At 43.6% G+C, this 15,608-nt stretch overlaps 1 protein-coding gene across 2 annotated transcripts; it reads left to right on the top strand.

Moving 5' to 3' along the window:
* The first annotated feature begins 446 nt into the window (after nt 1-446).
* On the top strand, nt 447-15,117 carry LOC308590027 (myelin protein zero-like protein 1). Of its 2 annotated transcripts, none has more exons than XM_081199714.1 (4): nt 447-717; nt 7,096-7,256; nt 7,747-7,960; nt 14,905-15,117. In XM_081199714.1, exons 1-4 carry the CDS (start codon nt 462-464, stop codon nt 15,075-15,077), a joined length of 804 nt encoding a protein of 267 aa, XP_081055840.1. In that variant the 5' UTR covers nt 447-461; the 3' UTR covers nt 15,078-15,117. The 2 variants fall into 2 exon arrangements, with proteins under 2 accessions (XP_081055840.1, XP_081055839.1); XM_081199713.1 differs by having other exon boundaries at nt 14,902-15,117.
* Nucleotides 15,118-15,608: the final 491 nt, after the last annotated feature.

The following is a 15,608-nucleotide window of genomic DNA, read 5'->3' as shown; positions in this document are numbered from 1 at the left end:
TTATTTGAAAACATTCACTTAAAGATGGCTTGTTTGGTTCCAAACATGTTCAAGACAGTTTTCCAGAACTGATTGCAACACAGTTTTTGCAACACACTGATTGCAGATTGCAACACAGACAGCGCTTCTCCAAAAACACAGATTTCCAAGAATACCATGATCAACAGGATAAACAAATTCCTTTCAGTAGCATCTTAGAGTACAAGTTTGTTATTGGTATGAGCTTTCGTGTGCATGCACACTTCTTCAGATCAACAGAGTCAGCCAGTAAAGCCAGAAAATGCATCAACTTCTGAAACAGGAAAGATTTATTATTGTGGTCACTGGAAAAAGTTGTCAATCAGCTGGTGACACAGATCCCAAGTGACTAATTGATATTTCATGTAATGTATGGAGTCGCTCTGCAAATATGCCCATCCCTCACAGAACGCCCCCAAAGGGGGCGGGCAATTTCTCTTTAAATGGCCCTCCATTGGGAGGCTGGCAACCTGAGCTCCCAATCGCCCTGCGACGTGAGAAGTGAAGGGCAGAGCCGGGCAAAAGAGCTCGACACTCGCACGTTGGTTCGACCTGGTTCTCGCAGTTCTCTTCCCGGCAGGAAAATGGCAGCGGCGACCGTGGCGGTGGCGGCGTTAACGGCGCCAGGAGGCGGCGGCTGCAGTCCGAGACTCGCCGCCTGGCTCAGCTCGTTGCTGTTGGCGGCGGCTCTCGGCTTGTGTGAGTGGGTTTCCCGTGTCGGGGTCGGCGCGCCTGAAAGGGAAGGAGGGGAGCCAAGGAGGGAGAAGGCAGGGCGGGAAAAAAGCCTTTCCTCTTCGCTGAGCCCCGCCGTCTCCGCCAGAACTCGGGCGGCGGGGGAAGCGGAGCGCGCGCGGGAGGCGAGTCGTCTGGGGCGTGTGAACGCGACGCTGCGGCGGAGCGCTGTTTCCTCGGTGCTGTTGGGTGTTGGCGGGGGATTCCAGGTCTCCCGGAGCCCCCCTCGCAGCCCCTCCCTGGTCTCTCTCCGGTAAAAGGAAGAATGGGTGGGGGTGAGCTAACGTACGTGTCATGATGGTGGCGGGTGTACGTGTGAATCGCTTTGCAGAAGAGCCCAGGGCGGAACAGAGACCAAGGAAGAGCAGGTGACCCCTCTCTCTCCCTCTGCCACTTCGCCTTTTGGGTCTTTAGGTTGAGCTCTGCACAGATAATAATAAGGGTAAGACAGCCAGGCAAGAGGGGAAACTGACTTTTCCTACCCTGCTGCATGACAGTTAACCAACACATCAACAAAGCCGAAATAAAGACAGGGAGATCTTCCATGATGTGTACTTAATTATCTGCTAATACAGAGAGAGAAGAACAGAATAAATGCTGAACTGTGGTCTGTATCCCTGCATTTGATGGACTGTTGGGAGTGGGGTAGCTGGTGAAGGAAAATTAATACCCAATATCCCCACATCATGGGATCGCGGGTGGCACTGTGGGTAAAACCTCAGCGCCTAGGACTTGCCGATCGCATGGTCGGCGGTTCGAATCCCCGCGGTGGGGTGAGCTCCCGTTGTTCGGTCCCAGCTCCTGCCCACCTAGCAGTTCGAAAGCACCCTTAAGTGCAAGTAGATAAATAGGTGCCGCTTTCTAGCGGGAAGGTAAACGGCATTTCCGTGTGCTGCGCTGGTGCTGACTCGGCAGCTGCAGCTTCGTCACGCTGGCCACATGACCCGGAAGTGTCCTTGGACAGCGCTGGCCCCCGGCCTCTTAAGCGAGATGGGCGCGCAACCCCAGAGTCGGACACCACTGGCCCATACGGGCAGGGGTACCTTTACCTTTATCCCCACATACCCTCCCTTCATGTGCTTGGCCATTGTGAATGAAGTCCAATGCCGTACTTATTTCCCTGTTCCGCAAGTGTATTTGCTCCCGAAGGCTTTTGGAAAGTTGGTAGCATGAAGAAAATGTCTACCTGCTTAATGTCCCATCTGCCTTTTCATTTTATAAGCCCATGAGATTTCTGTCAGAAAGTTTGAAGGAGACGTGTCATTTGTTCAACTCAGCTTTCACTGCCGCCTTAAAGGTGCAACCCAAACTCCACTTACATGGAAGTGCCCACTGAATTCAATAAGTCTTGGTTGTAAGTAGAGAAGATTAGGATTACAGTGTAAGGTGGTGATTTGCTCAGTTAAAACCCCCTCTTCTGCAAGCTTGTTTGCTCAAAAAGGCCTTTGGAAAGTTCGGAGGAGGTTGCGGTCTGTGCATCTCCTCCAGTCCCACCCAGACACTTTCTGCAAGTTTGTTTGCCTACTGCAGGCACAAAGTTGTGGTCATAGGTCTCTATCTTTGCTTTCTGCTTATCGGGTTTTACAAAATGTTTTTGTTACGTTTTGCTGACGGTTGTAATACTGCACATGCTCAGGGCATTTTTTTGTACTCCACAAAACCTTATGCCATAAATAAATTTGTTAGAAGATAGTGAAGAAATGAGACGAGAGCTGATGATGCAGGCGGGCTGTGCGGAAAGAGCTGCCTTTACAAGCCCCGCAAAGCCCTTTTATCAGCAGTATGCAAAACATTCAGAGACATAAGAAACTTCATGCTTCATTACTTTCCCATCATGAACTGTCTACGTGACCCAGGTGTTTCCTTGTTTATTCAGACAAAGCCCCCCCATTCCACCACGTCATGTGAAGTGAAGGACATGAGGCAGGAGTTGGTAATGCAGGTGAGCTGTGCACAAGCACAGTTAGCCAGCTAGCTCTGCGGAGGCTCTTTTTATTAGCACAACATGCAAAACCAGTCAGATACATTAGGGAATGTGCCCTTTACACATCTTCCAATCATGAGATCGGGGGGTGGTACAAAGTTATTTTGGCACCTGTTTCCACAGCGTCATTTTCCCTTTGAACAATGTATAACGAAGGAAACAAAGGTCACAGACAGGGCACAGCAGACTACTGAGAAAGCCAAAGGTTAGATAGAGGGCAGGATGTTCAGACAGCTGTGGCTTGACTGTGGGTGGAAGTGTGCTCCACACCTGGCGGTCATTCCTTCAGTCATGTTCCTATTAACTGGGATTTCTAGAAATGCTTCTGCCAAGGATTCAAAGGTTAGAGATAGAGCAACGCTCTTGCCAAGGAGGCAAGAGAAGGAGGATTGAATGCCTTCTTTGCTTGTGGCCGTAAATTTGTTGGCATGGTTGGTGGATCTGTTTCTGACCTCTTGACCAGTCCTCAAAGGACTGGGAGTGGGAGAAAGTACAGAGAAGTGTAATTTTGTTACCTCCAATTCACACTGCTGCAAATCTGTTGGATCCAAGATTCAAGGGTGGAAATATAATCACAGCTTCTGCATTGGACAGGATTACAAAACAAGCAGTATACTTAGGGCTTGCTTGCTGTTGGAAAGGTGCTTTTAAATGTTGCAACATACAGAACATATTCAGGTGTTTGGCCAGGGAATGTAGTCTGGGATTCTGCCAAGCGTACGCTACTGCAAGATTGTGTCAAGGCCTTTGCACAGCACAGCCTCTGACACCAACTGCTTCTTAGCCACGTCAGATACAGTGGTACCTCTAGTTACGGACATGATCCATTCCGGGGTGCCAGTCGCACCCGGAAAAGTCTGTAACTAGAGTGCTGCTTCTGCACACACGCACGGCACAATAGAACACTTCTGCGCACATGCGCGCGGCGAAACCCGGAAGTATATACATCCGGGCTTGCTACGTTCACAAGCCAAAAAGACAGAACATGAACCTAATGCAACACAGGGTATAACTGTACTTTCATCACCTGTAGGATTTGGGGGGTGGGGACTGGTCTCTGTTTGGAAATACAGTGGTACCTTGGTTGTCGAACATTAAAGAAGCCGAATGTTTTGGTTTCTGAACGTCGAAAACATAGAAGTGAATGTTTCCGTTTTCGAACGTGCCTCGGAAGTGAAATGGCTTCTGAGGTGTGTTTCTCCATTTTTTGAATGGAATTTGCCGACCACTCATTGCACCTTGGTTGTTGAACGTTTTGGAAGTTTAAAGGTCTTCTGGAATGGATTATGTTCAACAACCGAGATACCACAGTACACCAAATCAAGAAATAAACTGAGATGTGGAAGAGTAGAAGATTGTTTCACTTTGAACAAACCTTCAGTTTTTAGAAGTCTGGAAATGTTTCATCGCTGAGCTGCAGGGGGCAGAGGAATAATATTTCTCCATAAGGTCTGGAAATATGCATACTAGAAATTGTGACAGCAAGGGCCCCTTCTGAACCAAGGTAAGACACTTAGGGGCTATGTATTAATAAGACTACAGTGTTTAAGTATCCACTGTTTCTTTGCAAAGGAGGAGGATAGGGAGAGAACCAGGACAGGTGGAAGCCACACAAACGTTTCTTCCATCAGTCTCCTCCTCTGGCAGCAGAGATTCCTTTGGTACCAAACTGAGACATTTCCAGTTGGGACTAAATAAATAAATAAATAATAAAAAGCGAAGCTTAAGTGTCAACAGTATGTTTGCATGGGAGTAGGATAGGGAGAAAACTAGGACAACTTGGCCATGACCTGTGGCCTCTTAGCACTACCAGGCCAAGTGGGCAGCAGCTGCCATTGGCTCTTCTAAATAGATTTACTTACTTACTTACTTACTTGTTCTCATGTTGCCACCCTCCACATCTTCTTTGGGTGGGGGAGAATAGAGAAAGGCTTCAGATGCTGAATGTGAGGTGTGGGTTGGCTTGTGTGGGAAGAGGTGGTCCTTAAGGTATTGGAGTCCTGAGTCACACAAGGCTTTATAGCTGAAAACCTGTAATATAATGGCAGGTTTCTATAAATGCAGGCTTCTATAAATCTTGATTTTTGCATCATAGAAACGTGAGTGGGTTTTCTTAAGCACATTTAAACATTTAAGTCTGAGTATCATAGCACAGCAGCAGTGAGGTGGGAGACATTGCTTGCACAATGGTGTAATGGTGAGTGTCCTGCCTAAGTGGTATTCTGCTCTATTCTACTGCATGCTGGACGTGAAGGCAATGCAGTGAATGTGGAAGTGCCAAGGCATTTCCCCATTGCGAGAATGTTTTATTTCCTGTTTTGGTATTGCGATCTTTCCTCAATCCCTGCTGGTTTGTTTGCTTGCTAAAGACACCTGGTGTGGGTTGAGCTTGGGAAGGCTCCCAATTTGTATTCTTGTTCCCAACAAACAGCTGAATGGCTTTTCACAAGTTGTAAGTCTTGAGGTGTTTTTCTTTAATTCACGGGGAGCCCTGACAAACTGTGTAGCACACAGAAGCCTTCCCAAGGATTCCCTTTCTCTTTCCATTCAGTAAACACATTTACCTATTTAATTTTTTTAATGCATTTTTGTGTTAAAACAGAGTTGGACTGTCGGGAATCTGGAATCCTTAGCATAGCCTATGAAGGACAGCATTGATAGTGCAGCATATGAAATAACCTTCTTTGCTTATTGTAATTACATGGTGCATCATGTGTATTCTGGTATTGAACCTGCCAGGATTTCGGTAGATGTGGTATGGAGTTGACCAGGTTTGTGTGAACAGCAGTGGGGTGGGAGACATTGCTTGCACAGTGGTGTAATGGTGAGTGTCTACTGCATGCTGGATGTGAAGGCAGTGCAGTGAATGTAGAAGTGCCAAGGCATTTCCCCATTGCGAGAACGTTCTGTTTCCTGTTTCCTCAATCCCTGCTGGTTTCTTTGTTTGCTTGCTAGCTACACCTGGTGTGGGTTGAGCTTGGGAAAGCTCCCAATTTTCATTCTTGTTCCTAACAAACAGCTGAATGGCTTTTCACAAGTTGTAAGTCTTGAGGTACTTTTTAAAAATTCACAGGGAGCCCTGACAAACTGTGTAGCACACAGAAGCCTTCCCAAGGATTCCCTTTCTCTTCTGTCCATTCAGTAAACACATTTGCCTGTTTAATTTTTTATGCGTTTTTGCGTTAAAACAGAATTGGACTGTCAGGAATCTGGAATCTTTAGCACAGCCTATGAAGGACAGCATTGATAGTGCAGCATATGAAATAACCTTGTCTCTGGCCATGAAACAGCTGCTGTCAATGTGCTCCTGCCAGGATTAATACAAAACCACCCCACTTTTGTGAGCTGTAGAAACTCTTAAGGACATGTTAGACTTTTCAGTGAAGGCAGAAAGAAAGTATTTGAGAACAATGTTGGCAGCAAATTAAATATATGCTTCAGGACAGGTATGTAAAGCGGGGACAGGCAGGCAGACTGCACTGTGGCCTTCCAGATGTGTCTGGGTTAAAGTTTCCATCCGCCTCAGCCAGCATCACCAGTGGTCAGGTAGGGTGGGAGCTATAGTCTCGCAACTTTTTGGAGTGTCACAGCTTAGTCACAAGGACTACTTCTTACTTTTGGAGAACAACTCGTTGTTGTGACTGTCTACAGCTTGCAAATGAGTTTAGTTCATGTTTGCTTATTGTAATTACATGGTGCATCATGTGTATTCTGGTAGTGAACCTGCCAAGATTTCGGTAGATGTGGTAGGGAGTTGACCAGGTTTGTGTGAACTGGCTTTAGGGCTTGGATGGTGTTTTGCCAAAGAAAATGGCTTCCTTTTAAAGGATCCTTGAAGCAAAGACAGAGCACTAGTGGAAAAACGCTGAATTTTATTGAGCAAAATAGGACTTTACAAAGGTACAAAACCTTACTCAAGTTCAAATAATAATTCCTCCTTTGCCAATGGATGGATAGGCAAACAATACACAAGAACTTTCTATGCCTTCTTCAGTCATTGGAGGACGTTTTAACTTACCAGTCTTTTACTAGAACGGTTACTTAGATGAGCTGTTGTTAGTTGCCCTTGACCAACACTCAACAATTGGGTAAATATTCAGTGATCAAGTTCAGAGGGTATGCATTGCATTCAGGATGAAGTTTATATGGTGACCGATCTCACACAAAAGCAGAAATAACATGGGATGTTTCCAGAGCAAATGGACTACGTGCGACTCAACAGATATTTGATGGGGCTTTTATTCTGGGCTATAAGATTTCTAATGTAGCTCTTCATGAAGCTCTCTTGTGTAATGCTATCATTTCATTCTGCATTGCTTACAATAGGTCCTGCATCCTGATTTTTGTGGTGTTTTTGACAGCCCAGGTTTCAGCTATGGAAGTATACACACCAGCAGAACTCTCTGTGGAGAATGGGACAGAAACGAAGCTTCCATGCAGCTTTTCATCCTCAGAGGTGATCAGCAGTGCCGCTACTGTTACCTGGAGCTTTCAACCAGAGGGATCAACTACTACTGTGCCAGTAAGAGATGATGATTGAAGTAAGATGAGAATTGAACAAGAGTCTGCAACAAAGCAGATTAAACATTTCCCTGCTATTTCATACCTTTCTGCTCCTGCTCACTTTTATCGCTGGTAAGAGTACATATTTAGGCCGCCTCGGAATGCCAGTTGATCCTATTATGTTTGGTATCATGGATAGTCGTCCTTCTGTGCTTGCTCCACAATACTTCAGTGGCAAAAGTCTTATTAAGGCGAGGGATTGTTTTCAACAAGTGACACATTTGTTAGCCACCTACCCACACTTCACCATGGGTTCCTGTCTTGTTAGCAGGATATCTCAAGTTTAAAGGTGTATGAGGTGATGGCAATAATAGGTCCAATAGTGATCCAGTAACAGCAGCTGGAAATTGGGGCGAGTGAGTCAGAATAAGGTCTCACCCTGAGCAATTGTAGCTACTCCCAGACCTCCCTTTGTGGAGAAAACTAGGATTTTGTGTTCCCGATTACAGTTCTTCTTTTATTCTCATGGCAAATCATATCCTGGGAGGGATACACAATTTAAGGACAGAAGCAGCTGGGCGGGTGACCTTAACAAGAAAGATGCATCTATCAGTATATCCAACATGCAATTCCGGGACAATGGCACTTTCATCTGCGATGTCAAGAACCCTCCAGATATTGTTGTCACACCTAGTGAAATCAAAGTCAGAGTTGTGGAAAAAGGTACTGCCGTCTCTGGATACAGGAGTGCTAGTACTGATGGTTGATAGAATGCTTTTGTGAAATATTTGATTAAATCACTCTACAAAAACCCATCACTTAAAGGGGTATTATTTTGGCTGTTCTTGCATAACTTGTATTTTATTCAGAGTGTTTCTGTGAAGAAATTGAACTGTTTTAAAAGAACTAAAAATCCTGTATGTAGTTAGGTTTTGGAATTATGTCGTTAATTTGCTTCTTAGAGCCAGCATCAGCTGTCTGGTAAACAGTTTGAAAGGTGCTACAAATTTACAAGAAAAGTTTGGTTTATATTGTAGTCTATTGATAGGATTAAGTCAGCTACTGTATGCTTATTTTACGGTTGAAGTTGTTCGTAGCTAGAGATAGAAGAGATAATGTAGCCCAAGGGTATAACTAAAGAGTGATTTGAAATTGACTTGATCTGGGTGGATTTCAAAATGACAAAAAGTTCAATAGGCCACTAAAAGAACTTTTAAACAAATGGCATTCACAGTTAGAGAATAAAGTGTTCTTAGCAGTTCAAAGAGATAGCAGTGGCTTGTTTCCACAGTTAGGCATGAGTATGTGTGTGTGTGTGTATGTGTGTGTGTGTGTGTGTGTGTGTGTGTGTATTTCTTAGATGTGCCAAGTTTGCTTTTGTTCTTCTGTGAATCCTGAGTCTTAGTATAGTTGTATGCTCCAATATTTTGAAGTGCAGGCTTGCCAAGAGGCAACAGTTACTAGTTTATCATTATTGTGATTAAGAGCCCAGGGCGGAACAGAGACCAAGGAAGAGCAGGTGACCTCAGGAGAGCCAGTGTGGTGTAGTGGTTAAGAGTGGTAGTCTTGTAATCTGGGGAACCGGGTTCGTGTCTCCGCTCCTCCACATGCAGCTGCTGGGCTAGTTACACTTCTTTGAAGTCTCTCAGCCCCACTCACCTCACAGAGTGTTTGTTGTGGGGGAGGAAGGGAAAGGAGAATGTTAGCCACTTTGAGACTCCTTAAAGGGAGTGAAAGGCGGGATATCAAATCCAAACTCTCTCCTTCTGCTACTCCGCTCTTTGGGTCTTTAGGTTGAGCTCTGTACAGATAATAATAAGGGTAAGTGCTAAGCCAGGCAAGAGGGGAGATTGCTGCGTCCTTGAATCACTCTCTTTCCTCTCTGCTGCTACCGGATAAAGCACCCAAGACCTTGTATGTCTGAAATTGGTGTTGCCTTGGGTTTCCTGCCTTCATTTGTAGAGCTGTTTGCTTAAGCAGACTGATTGATAGTTTACTTTCTGGTTGGGTAGTTGTTAGTAATTATAGTTTGAGGCTGAGAAAGTAGCATTTTTTTAAGGGTAATATTTGTTTCTAAAGTATGTTAATCTAGGAAAAGCTTTTCCCCAGACCTGTTGAGGTTTTTAGCTCCACTGAAATAACTGTTTACTCCCTGTTTACCCCACCTTAATTGTTAGGGGAAGCCACTGCTGATTGGTGACAATTTACCCATAAGCAAGAAAGTCAGTGAACTTTGTTTATGTGGAGCTGTTGGAAATCACTCTCATGACCTAAAGTGCTCTGTGTTTCCATTTGCCATATCAGGCTAGTCTATATCGGTATCTTCTAAAATTTTGCAATGTGTAGAAATGAAAAATCATGGGAGACGAGAGAGGCAGGTGTAACATGAGGCGTCTGTCAGGGCGGACCCTGAGAGCCTATTTTATTGAATATTGCAAGCATTGCCAAAAGTGTGCCTGTGGCTGATTGGTTGATACATACACACAGAAACTTGTAATTGGTTAACATAAGTACTAAGGCGGGAATTACATGTGAAAGGTGGGGATTACATGTGATCATTTATCATTGATGGAGAGAAGGCTGAGAATCGGAGCTGGAACTAGACAGGCATGAAGCCTCCTAATTGAATTGTAACTAGGGATTAATTGGCACAAACAATATAACAATCGGGTTTTATAGTTATGGTCAGCTAGGCATGGAGAGCAAGTACAGTTTGTTTTCCATGAGCCTGGGATGTCTGTTACTAATGATTGATCATATCATGTAACAATGTAACAATCAAGTTCTGTGGATGTGGTCAGCTAGGCGTGAAGAGCAGGTTCGTACAGTGTGTGCAAAAGCAGGGAAAAACCTACAAGCAAAATTTCTCAGAAAGCAAGAGAAAAGAGGAGCGAGGCTTCCCCAAAATGGAGCAGTTTTGTGCAGAAAGAAGACTTCCCTTTATCTCCCCCTTTCTTTTCTTGTTTGCGAGGCATTCTGGGTAGATAAGGCAAAAATATTTCAGGATTAGTGGTGTGCCAACAAATGCCCAAAATAAGTTCGCCAGGGTCGATGGGACAAAAATATTTCGGGATACGTGGTTTGCCAACGCATGCCCAAAATAAATCCGTCCAGGATCGATGGGACAAGAATACTTCGGGATACGTGGTTTGCCAACGCATGCCCAAAATAAACCCGTCCACATCTCACCTTAGGTTTACTGTTGGTGTTGCCATTTCGCAAAGTAGGCAGCAAGGAGTTTATTAGGTGGTTGAGGGGGAGAGAGAAGCCGAGAGAAAAGACTTATGAGACCAGGAACGCATTGAAGGAAGCAACATAACAAAATTAAGATGCATATAATGACAAGGGCATATTGAAAGAGATTACGAAGCCAGGTAAGATTAGGTAGCCAAGCAGTAAGCCACTGGGTGAAAGAGTCCCAGAGGCCAGAAAAACCAACGTCTTGTTTAATGTGGTGTGTGAGATTTTGCAAATGAGAGATCTGCTTTTGGATGGCTTTGGAATTATCAGTAATATTAAAACAGCACATGTTGTCCACTTGTTCACAGCCGTAATGATGAAGCATCAGCAAATAATCTATAGCGGCCCTATTCTGTAAAAGTCCATGTTGGAGCTCACTTTGCTCTTTATTCAGAAGGTGAAGGGCTTGAGAAGTGTAATTCAGTGCTTTTGCTGCAGAACAAGCTAAAGAATTAATGTTTCTACTGTTGCGTACAGCCAATCCAGGGACTCCTAGGAGAGAAACAGCTAAAGAGATATATTCAGACCTACTGGGGAGAGAAATTGAATCGTCACAATCGTTAGTTAATTCAACAGAGCGGCGATATCTAGTGCGAGACAAAAGATGTTTTTTGGGTAATATGATAGACAAGCGGCTTATACAGCAAGGTGTGCCATGGCTAATGTTCGCAGGAATGTAATTAAATGTATAGCCTGGACACGACCAGAACCAGCCTTCAGGCAGCTCTGTGTATTTATATATATAAGAAATATTTACATAATTAGAGCAATTAAAATTATCCTTGCCCATTTTCACACAGTTGGTTTTTGTGCAATTCACCATACGGGCACAAGTAACATTAAAGGAAGCCACGTATGGGGTCAATAAATCAATGGCCAAAGGTGGGCATCGGCGTACTTGGTTACCCCAGTTATGGTAGCCGGAATAACCAAGGGTGTGGAGAGAATCATTTTTGGGTAGAGATGAATAAAACCAGGTATCCTTTTGCAGTTCTAAGGGGTCATGGCAAACAGGGATAAGGCAGGAGCCAAGGATTTCCCCTATAGATACCTGTTGGGTTAGACAAAAGGAAGAAACATTGAGGGTCTTTGCAAAAGACTCCCACACATTCATCGGTGTGGAACCACCGTTCTTAGGAGCGGCAGCGGAAAGGGGCAAAAACAAAATGCTGAGAACGATCACTACCATTGAATTTATGTTAAGGCAAGAAATAATGCACATAAGCAAATTCTCAGGTGTGGCTTCAAGCTGCTTTTCCTTTCTAAGCTGTTCAGCTTGAAATGAGAGCGACTTTATTTGGGTAGTATTTACTACCAGAGCAATAGGTAGTATTTACCACCATCCACCACCATCCATCTTCTAACTTGTTATCATGCCATCTTGTTGATGACATTGTTAGGAGCACATAGGTCTGGGATAGGGAATTTGTGACTCTCTAGATGTTGGTCTCCCATCAGCTTTAATAAACATAGCCAATGGTTAGGGATGATGTAAGTTGTAGTCCAACAGCTGAAGGGGTCCGACACATGATTCTTTGTATACTGCTGACCGTATTGTATTGTTGAGCTCATATTAGCATTGGTACATCCAGAAGGGAAGGATCTTTGCCTAAACTAATGAGATTGGTTTTTATTGAGAGTCTTCCTTTGGTAATGAATTTTCCCAATTGGTTATTTTTAATTATTAGTATATTTGAAATAAGATTTTTGATCAAAAAGTTTTATAATCTATTTGGAAGACTCAACACCATACATCAGTTGTGACTATGGAATGCTTGTAAGGTTTTTCCTGTTGCATTTCATTAGCATCCCATTAAGTAGAAGTAATTTCTCTGTTACATAAAATTATTCTGTATTTGATTATGCATTTGAATAAGGAATAATTTTTCTTTGACTCAGAAGGGTGTAAACATGTTAGGTTAGGGTAATCTGCTCTTGACTCACTTCCATCCATACTAGGTCCGCCTCTGGCAGAAAAATGCAGATCTTGACAAGAATCACTAACTAATTACAAAATACAATTCGTTGCAGTGAAACTGTTTTTTTCTTAGTTAGGCAGAATTTATATAAAATCTGGGTTCCGGAGGACAGTGTTGGGGTATAAAGCTAATAAATAAAATAATTTTTCTACTGTTATTTTCCTCAAAAAAAACCAAAAAAACCTTCAGACTGCTACTATATTATGCCAAGGGACAGACAATAAAGGAAAGGTAATTTTTAAAAGGTGTGTACAAAAATATCCTTATTTTGTAAGTCATGCTAATTTCAGTAGTCTGCAAAATAGGTTAATTTACTAGGAAACTTTTTCATTTGCTGCTGCCTTTCTTCACTTAGAATTTTGGTAAAGTCAGATCAAAATTTTCAGACTTAACCTCCCTAAGAGAAAAATAACTTGAATTGTTTGAATGTATACTTGTTCAGTGGGACGCGGGTGGCACTGTGGGTTAAACCACAGAGCCTAGGACTTGCTGATCAGAAGGTTGGCGGTTCGAATCCCCGCTACGGGGTGAGCTCCCGTTGCTCAGTCCCTGCTCCTGCCAACCTAGCAGTTCGAAAGTACGTCAAAGTGCAAGTAGATAAATAGGTACTGGTCCGGCGGGAAGGTAAACAGCGTTTCTGTGTGCTACTTTGGTTCGCCAGAAGCAGCTCAGTCATGCTGGCCACATGACCCGGAAGCTGTACGCCAGCTCCCTCAGCCAATAAATCGAGATGAGCGCCACAACCCCAGAGTCGGTCACGACTGGACCTAATGGTCAGGGGTCCCTTTACCTTTATACTTGTTCAAGTGTTCGTGTGGCTCCTTGTTGTGATGGATAGGTTGGCATTCATCTGTCTCGGGAGTGAAGTCAAACTGTTGGCGATAAACCATCATTAAATTAGAAGATGAGTTGCAAGCTCACTGGGGTATTGACCTCATGATTTCCTGGAATGTACCAGTTATTTTATTGTTAAGGACTCCAGCCCAGTTTTTATTTTTAAAACTTTGGTCACGATTTGGCAGGTCAGATACTCGAAATTGACCACATATTTTTAGAGAGCTATCACTGCAATGATTACAATGTCGCATTAAGAGATCAGCATTTAAAGCCTGATCAGTCATGAAGTTTAATGAAGGAACTTGACTAGACACCATCTTTCAGCCTTTCTTATCTTACAGGTTGGCGGTCAGGATAAAATTATGTGGGCAGATGAACCTTTTATGATGCTCTTTGGAGAGGAAGAGAGCAATAATTTATTTATTTTTAAAAAATAAATTAGTCTGCACTGTGTTCAGGAGGAACACAAAAGTAGAAATAATATTGGATGTCTCTGAAGGATCAGGTCCACAATTTAGGCATGCTTCTGGATCCATCTCTGTCCCTGGAGGCTCAGTGGCTAGAAAAGCTTTTCACCAGCTGTTCAACAGCTATGACCATTCCTTAACTAGGAAAGCCTTGCCACAGTAGCTCATGTGTTGGTTATTTCAAGACTCGGTTACTGCAATGCACTGTATGTGGGGCTTTCTTTTTGCTTGATCCGGAGTTTGCAGGATGCTGCAGCACAATTGCTGACAGGAGTGAGACCTTGTCAGCATGTAACACCTGTGCTCAAGAGATCTGCACGGGCTGCGTGATTTGCTACCAAGCCAGGTTCAAGGTGTTTATATACTATTGGTAGTATATAAAGCCCATAACAACTTGGGACCAGTTTACTTACGAGATCGCTTTACCCTAGATGTGCCCTCTCAATCGCTTCAGTCAGTGGTTTGGGCACTACTACATGTGCTACAGTATCCCCATTTGTAAGAACCTGATCCTTTAGTGTGGCTGCACTTATACTGTGGAACTTTCTGCCTGTTGAGATCAAGCAGGTGCCTTCACTGTACTTCTTTTGGCACCTGCTAAAAACATTTCTGTTCAGGCAAGCATACCCAGAAGCTTAGAAAGTTGTTGTGAATGTTCATCTGCATTAGTATTTTAACTTGTGTACATTTTAAAGTATGGCTAAACAGGTATTTCTGTTTATCTTTTTGTAAACTGCTTTAAGGTTTTCTTTTGCAATCAAGCCGTATATAAATTTAATGAAATAAACAAATAAAATAAACATTTGAAGATAGCGTTTGCAGATAGGAGACATGCTGTAGCCCAAAGGTATAGCTAAAAGAGTAATTTGAAAGAGATAGTAGATCATGGTGGGTCTCAGAATGACGAAAGTTCCTATGTAAGCCGTTAGCAGGTTGATTTAGTTTAGGGATAGTGGGATGCCTTCAGCCTCTTTTATTTTGCAGTACTCTAGTTGCTCCTTTGGGGATTGCTTTGCACGCACGTAACCCATACATAAGTTAAAACCTTTCTTCGAAGAGCAACCTTTGTTAGCCTTTTAGTAAACGTTTCATGTTGGTTCATAAAATGTTGTGGTCTCTCCTTGTCTGTCTTCCGCATTAGTAGTCCCGAGGCTGCAGCATGCTGAGGGGCAGGTTGAGCAACTGGCACGGCGATTGCAGGCACTGGAGCTCTCAGCAGGTACAGCACAGCGCATGATGGAGGAACGAGTGACCAACCTCACCCACAGAATCAAAGCACTGGAGCAGGTCATGCAACATCGCCCCATGCAGCCGTGACACCCGATTCTTTTGTTTTGAGCCTTCCTTGGTTTTTGTAATGCTCGGTTTATTTTTTTTATACTCCTGCTTGTGGTGGTCGGGTAGGATTGCTATGAGGAATTATGAAAAATGAATCAAGCCATTGTGTCAGTGGTGAAAGCATCGTTTTGACTGGGTTTGGGTCATTTGACATGATTTCTGATCAATCCAAGCCTCTGCATCTCTGCCCCATTTCTGTTGCCTGAAAGTCACGTAAACAGACTGGTTGCTTCACCAGGCATCCTGAGCCATAAAGATAAGGAGGTAGCTTTGTTGCAGCTTTTGTTAATCTTAGGGCCAGGAAACAGAGTTTCACATGGAGGTGATAAAAATGCCTATCTTTCCTGTTTACTTCCTGTTTATCAGGTTTGCTAAATACATTCCTCCTTGATTCCTGTTTTATTTAGCCTAAACATGTATGCATGCTCAAATTAGTTATTAGTAGTTAAGAGGCTTCCTCTGATCTAACTTTGTTCCAACGTGGGGATTTTTTTGAAATGCTCAGAGGAA

This window comes from Podarcis bocagei, assembly GCF_964188305.1.
Source record: "Podarcis bocagei genome assembly, chromosome: 6".
NCBI classification, from domain to species: Eukaryota; Metazoa; Chordata; class Lepidosauria; order Squamata; family Lacertidae; genus Podarcis; species Podarcis bocagei.
This window is presented reverse-complemented; position numbering and strand designations above follow the sequence as displayed.

Bases quoted from the DNA above. Each gene is read 5' to 3' on its own strand.
- LOC308590027 (XM_081199713.1), top strand. From the start codon at position 462: ATGGCCCTCCATTGGGAGGCTGGCAACCTGAGCTCCCAATCGCCCTGC. The intron at 7,257-7,746 runs GTAAGAGATGAT...TCCCGATTACAG, and splicing joins GATCAACTACTACTGTGCCA to TTCTTCTTTTATTCTCATGG. The intron at 7,961-14,901 runs GTACTGCCGTCT...CTTCCGCATTAG, and splicing joins AGTCAGAGTTGTGGAAAAAG to TAGTCCCGAGGCTGCAGCAT.